The sequence below is a fragment of the Struthio camelus genome, chromosome 1 (genome assembly GCF_040807025.1).
Source record: "Struthio camelus isolate bStrCam1 chromosome 1, bStrCam1.hap1, whole genome shotgun sequence".
Lineage (NCBI taxonomy): Eukaryota > Metazoa > Chordata > Aves > Struthioniformes > Struthionidae > Struthio > Struthio camelus.
In genome coordinates, this window is record NC_090942.1 from 220,662,487 (window position 1) to 220,668,486 (window position 6,000).

General features: G+C 44.0%; 1 protein-coding gene across 13 annotated transcripts in view; it reads left to right on the top strand.

Annotated features, from left to right (window-relative positions):
- Positions 1–5,387, top strand: part of PAK1 (p21 (RAC1) activated kinase 1) — a 73,959-nt gene extending 68,572 nt beyond the window's left edge. For all 13 annotated transcript variants that reach the window (XM_068930678.1, XM_068930679.1, XM_068930683.1 and 10 more), the window contains 3 exons: positions 381–577; positions 2,137–2,274; positions 4,183–5,387. In XM_068930678.1, coding sequence (XP_068786779.1) covers positions 381–577; positions 2,137–2,274; positions 4,183–4,269 — 422 coding nt within the window. In that variant the 3' untranslated portion in view covers positions 4,270–5,387. The remainder of the gene's footprint in view (positions 1–380; positions 578–2,136; positions 2,275–4,182) is intronic.
- Positions 5,388–6,000: the final 613 nt, after the last annotated feature.

Genomic DNA, 6,000 nt, shown 5'->3' on the forward strand with positions numbered 1-6,000 from the left:
TATTGATTTCTGTTTTTACATATCCCCGAACACTCTTTAGACCATATATTGTGTAGTGTATTACCACTGCCTGACACCGCAAGCACAGCCAAGTCTCTCAACATCCATATAAGGCTATTTACTCATCCCCATCGTTCAAATTGACAAGTCAGCGCCTCTCTGATCCTGATGGCCTCAATGAGTCATATTTAGAAACTTACTTCTCAACACCATCTTCTGTATTAGCCACAAAACCACCCTTCCTTTCAGAGCTGCAGCAGCAACGCACCAGACAGTGCAGCATGCTAGCGTGTCCTACAGCTGTGGCATCGATAAGTATTGTTGCTGGAGAAACTTGCTGATTTCTAAGTCTGTTTCTTCTCCCTTCTTTGTTGTTTCAGCTGATTTCGGCTTCTGTGCCCAGATCACTCCTGAGCAGAGCAAGCGCAGCACCATGGTGGGAACCCCATACTGGATGGCACCTGAAGTGGTGACCCGGAAAGCGTACGGGCCCAAAGTGGATATCTGGTCACTAGGGATCATGGCCATTGAAATGATTGAAGGAGAGCCCCCCTACCTCAATGAGAACCCCCTGAGAGTAAGCCTTTTTGTGCCTTAGGTCTTCACTGACCCTTTCAACTAAACAAGGCTATAAATGAGGCAGGTGAATCCTCCCATGTGGTTTCCCCACGTTCCCTGTCTCCTTAGATGTTGCAGCGAGAAGATTCAGCTCGTTTGGATTAAAAGCCGTAGCTGGTCCTAGAGAGCATAGGTGTGGGTTTTCTCCCTGTGCTGCAGTAGTTGATTTGTCCTCTAAGGTGTAGCACATGCTGATGCAGTCTCTCTGGTAGGATCTAATGAGTTAAATCACGTGCACTCATGTTTTTCCACATTCTGGAGAGGCTGACAGAGACAGCAAGAGCACCTTATGGAACCCAAGCAGCTGGCTTCTCGAATCCTTGTGCCCCACGAGCAAGGAAGAGAGTTATCCTTGGATCTGAAAATATGGCACCTGTCACTTTTCTATAAACGTGGCTTTTCCTGCTGGTGGATTGTCAGGGAAAGCACAGGAATATCTCCAGTTCCTCCTTGCATGCTCGAAATAAAGCTCAAAGTTTAGGAGGTCTTTAAGAAGGGTTTAACCCCACTGATACCTTCCCTTTCGTTAAAAACTAAAGAGCAAAGGAGAGATCCTGTCGGTTTGTAGGGATGTAGCTGCTCCTAATGCAAGCCAGGATGATAGCTTCTTCCTCAGCTAAACAGGATGAGGGGGGTTAGATGAATTTTGTTTAACTTTTGTCTCCCTCTCTTGCATTGGAAGAGATTTGGGGAGAGAAGAACAGCAGCAGAGTGAAAGGAAAGAAAATGGGCTTTTAGGTAAATGAGGATGATTAAGTAACTCAGTGCTGTGGCCTCATTTTTAACTCAACTTGCTCCAGTTCCCAGGCTGTCAGACTGCTCCCATGAGAGCAATCTGGTGTATTCAAAAGGCCTGCATATTAATTCCTTTTCCTTTTAAAATCCACACAGGAAGTTTTCTTGCTTGCATGAAATGCTGAAGTGGATGAAGTTTGAGTTTCTTGATTCTCAAAGAAACAGTGCGTGCATGCATGCACGGGGATGATGCATCATCACAGAGCAGTGTCAAAACTACTTGTTTCTGCAGGATGATAAATGCTGCTTAAGGATCTGCTGAACATCTTCCAAGCCAATCACATTTTTACAGGACTAAACTTTTAGGCCTTGCCCACTCAGGGGAAGTACTGACAGAACTAAATCTCTTATGTATTCAGGGGGACCTTTCCCATGAGGATATAGTTTTTGCAGGAGACTAACACTGGTAGAGCCGTGCCAGTTAACTTCCCTATGTAAACACAGTCTGGAATGCTGTTTTTGTCCTCCTAATCCCTTGAGATGACTGCAGGATCCAAACCCAGATTACATGGGTAAAACAATAAAGGATTGGATCCCATCCACATAAAAATAGGGCAGGCAGCTATTCTGTTTGCTGAAACTGAAGCACTGATTAATCAACCTGATAAATTTTTCTTTCTTCATTGAACTGGGGGGACGGAGAGGAGAAATGGGTGTCTGTAATTCAGATATGGAGTCTTGTGTTCATAACCTCCTGTTTCTCTGGTGCTTGTTTTGCTTTAGGCCCTATATCTCATTGCTACTAATGGGACTCCAGAACTGCAGAATCCGGAAAAGCTTTCACCCATATTCCGAGATTTCCTAAACCGCTGTCTTGAAATGGATGTGGAAAAGAGAGGTTCTGCAAAAGAGTTGCTACAGGTAAATGCTGGGGAGTAGGGCTGAATCGAACATTTCAGATCGAGGCCAGGCATATGGGGAGAACTTATTTGGGGTCTTTAATACTGCGTCAGCTGAAGGCGTAAGCAGAGCTAAGGTGATTTGCAAAACAGGCAAACAAAAAAAATCCCGAAATCCACACTGAAGCATTAACAGAGTACTCCCTCTTTGTGCTCTGCTTGCTATCTGCAGCAGCTGCGCAACATGCTTTGTAACCAACCTCAAAAAATCGTTGTCCCAAGCCTGCCAAATGCTGAGACTGTTAGTTCCCATGGTTTCTTCATAGAGCTCACCATGATATCTGTATGCGTTGGCGTCTTCTGGCCATGCTTGTTCTAGTTTGAACAGCAGCAAGGCTTCCAGCTGTCAAATGTTCTGGTTGTCTCTCTTCTGGTGGAGGGATCCCAAGTCTCCTTGAAACGCACGTGCTTTGCAATAATTGGTGCAGTTCAGTGGAGTTACCATGTTTTGCCAGATGCTGTCCCTTACAGCAGAGGTGATGGCACAGAACTTGGGAGAAACGCTTAGTTATGTCACTGAAAACCTGCTCTTTTTGTCTTAAACTCCTGATGAAAGTGGAGGGCCAAGCTGTCAGACTTTACCAACACAGATGAGGAGTGTTTGTGTGTTCCTTGTGTCACACTTGCCATGGGGGTGGAAAATGTGTCCAGCTCTTTGTAAAATAAATATGTGATCAGGTGCCATCATACCCCAACTGTGAGACAGATCCCTTTGTTGCTTTCCTTTCTTTCTCCTAGTTTATCTAATGGATTCGGCTTTCACTGTGTTGCTGCCTTCTGCGGCTGCAGTAAAGCATTAATCGCTGGCAGAACGGCAGCAGTTGAAAGACCATTTTTTGTCTTGGATTTTCCACCTCCAAAATTTGAGCCAGCAGTAATGTTACAGTGAAAAATGGTCTCTTGCTCCAAGAAGCAGAACATTTCTGCCTGCCTTTAACTATCTTTTGGCCTCTGATTTTCCATCTCTGAACTGCATTCTAATATACAGCTTTGGGTGATGGATCCCTTCTAATGCTCAGAAGGGCTGTGGGACATGGTTCTTCATGGTGGTTCTTTGTTTTCACAACGTCCTGTGGACTTGTTTTATATGCCTTCACTCTCATCTAATAGCTGTTTTGAGTGTCAGTCTCTTTGTCCTCAACCTTGACTTCCTCGGAAGGTCGGAGTGTTACAAGCTTTCCGCTTACGCTGGATACAGGAAAATTTTTCCTTGGTTGCAGATGCCGTGTTTTAAAACTTGCCTCCAGAACAACAAACACACTAGGTTCTGCATGAAGCACTTGGTGACAGCACGTACAGGGTGTTGTATGCTTGATGATCGATATTGTTTTACTTAACAGAGCACCCTGGATAGGAGACTGACTGAATGGTTCTGTGTTGCAAGCTCCGTGCTGGCTGTCCCAAAACCCAGTTCTGTTCCGCAGATTTCTAATACCTGTAGAAAGCCAAGGCAGTGAGAATGATGACAGAGAGAAATGCAAGCTGATTTCAGCAGGAAGCCCTGTGCCTTCTGTTTGAGCTGCACAGATTGTTTTCAGTACACCTTCCTTCGGCACAGAATTTCACTTTAGATTTTACATGAATTCATACTCCCCCAGGGATACTTGCTGAGTTTTGACTTGATCTTGAAAGTATGCAAACATTGGAGAATTTAGCTTGCGTTGAGTGCAAAGATGTGTATCAGTTCAGGCAAGCCCAAAAAGTTGGTAGTGATAACAAATTTCTTGGTTTCACCTGTTTGGGGATTAGAGTAGGTCATTAGACTTCATATGGGTTTAGGTGCCAGTACTTTGTTGGGGTCCCCAGACTTCTAGGGCACGTTCTGAGCAATTTAACCTTTTATTTTATTTTATTCTTTTTTCTTTCCTAGCACCAGTTCCTGAAAATTGCAAAGCCTCTGTCTAGTCTCACTCCTCTGATCATTGCAGCTAAAGAAGCAGCAAAGAACAACCATTAAAGTAATGGAGTCAACATAGTCATCGTGTCAAGCCTTTTAGATGTTTGTTTCAAAGACTGAATTACCTGCCCCACCTCCTTTCTGCTCCTCCTTTGCAGGAGTGCTCTTAAGGCTGTGATCTGCCCAGAAGGGTGGCAGAGGTAGCGTTAGCCAAATGTTGAAAGGCGCGCAGCAGGGACATTGCTGATCTTACGAAGTGAACTGTCTTTCCATCCCCTTGGTGGGGGTGAGAAGGAAAGAGTATTTCGTACGGTTGAAAAGATCTTTCTGAGAACGTCTGAACCTGACCTACACGTAGCAAAGCCACTTTGTTTCATATTTCTTATTGTGTTTATTTTTAAAAAAATAATGTGGAGCCTTAGACCATGTTTATCTTAATAAATTAAATCTATTGCTGGCTGGACTTTTTCTGCTTGTGCCAAGCTGCTATTACACCACTGAGGCTGCTTTGTGCTTTGGACGACTTGAGGAGGGAAGGAAGCAGCCAGCAGAAACCCGAACAGCTGTAGTAACTGAAAGGGGGAACAAGGGCATGAATACGAAGGCCCCTTTGCAGCACTGCTGGATGCTTTGAGAGAGCCTGGAGAAAGCCCGTGTGTACTTCCTGCAGCCGTTGGAGAACTTAATTCATGGATGATCTTTCTGCCAAATTTTGGAAATCAGACCCTCCGCACCCTAGTTCCAACTCAACTAGTTAAACAGATCTCTTAAGTGTTTCTGATATTCTAGAAGGTAAATTACAGAAGAAATTGTCAGAGAGACCTTTTAAGGTTGTAGCGCTGTGAGGCTTTTTAGAGACCCCTGCCTGCCCTGTATGATAAAGCAAACAGAGTAACTATGTTCATAAAGATAAGATTTGCTTGCAAAATGATGTTGAAAACTCTTGTTTCTGAGATGAAGTCCAACGAAAGAGAGATTGACCACAGACACTGCTTTCTTGGAAGCATGGGGACAATGTTAATTTTTTGAAATGAAAGAATAACCTGGTTTCTTTATGCTACTGACTCTAAATCCTCTGGTTGCTGTAGTCTATAAAACAGGAAATATGGAACTACTAGTGAGATCTGTCATAAACACTGTATACTGATTTTTAATAAAATGCCTGCTGCATTTCTTAACTTGGGGCTGTGGGAGGATAGGAGAATTCACTGTCACCAAAGAATTGTCAGGTGGGGTTATTGTTAATGGCATTGTCCCTGGGTGCTTGAATGTGATGGGTGAAAGTGATATGAGCTTCTCTCTTACTCCTCCTTCGGTAGCTCTGTGGGATAACAAAAGTTTGAAAGCTTTGAAGGGAGTAACTCCATGCATAGAGGAACTGGATAAAAGATTGTATAACTGGGGGAGCTGCTTCTTCTGTACTGCTCTCTATACATATCACTTTGGTCGTTTATGGGGTAAGATTAAACCAGTGTTGGAGTAACCTCCTCTCCCTCTCCAAAACAGTTGTGTTGCACAGAAACTCGTTCCTGCTTCTTGCTGAGACCTGCTAGTGGATCAGCCTTGTCCTCTCTGCCTCTCTAGGTGTTGATTCAATTATATTTTTCCCACTCCCTCCACCATACATGGCAGCTCTTACACTGGTGTCTTGCAGATGGAGCTAAAGAAGTCTGTAAAACCTCTTGCTTCTATGGTGCATGTAATGCTAAGTTGAAACCTTGTCTTTCGGGAAATGGATTTGCGTTTGGGAACAAGTCAGTTCCACTGGTGATGTGTATTCTTGTGCAGCCA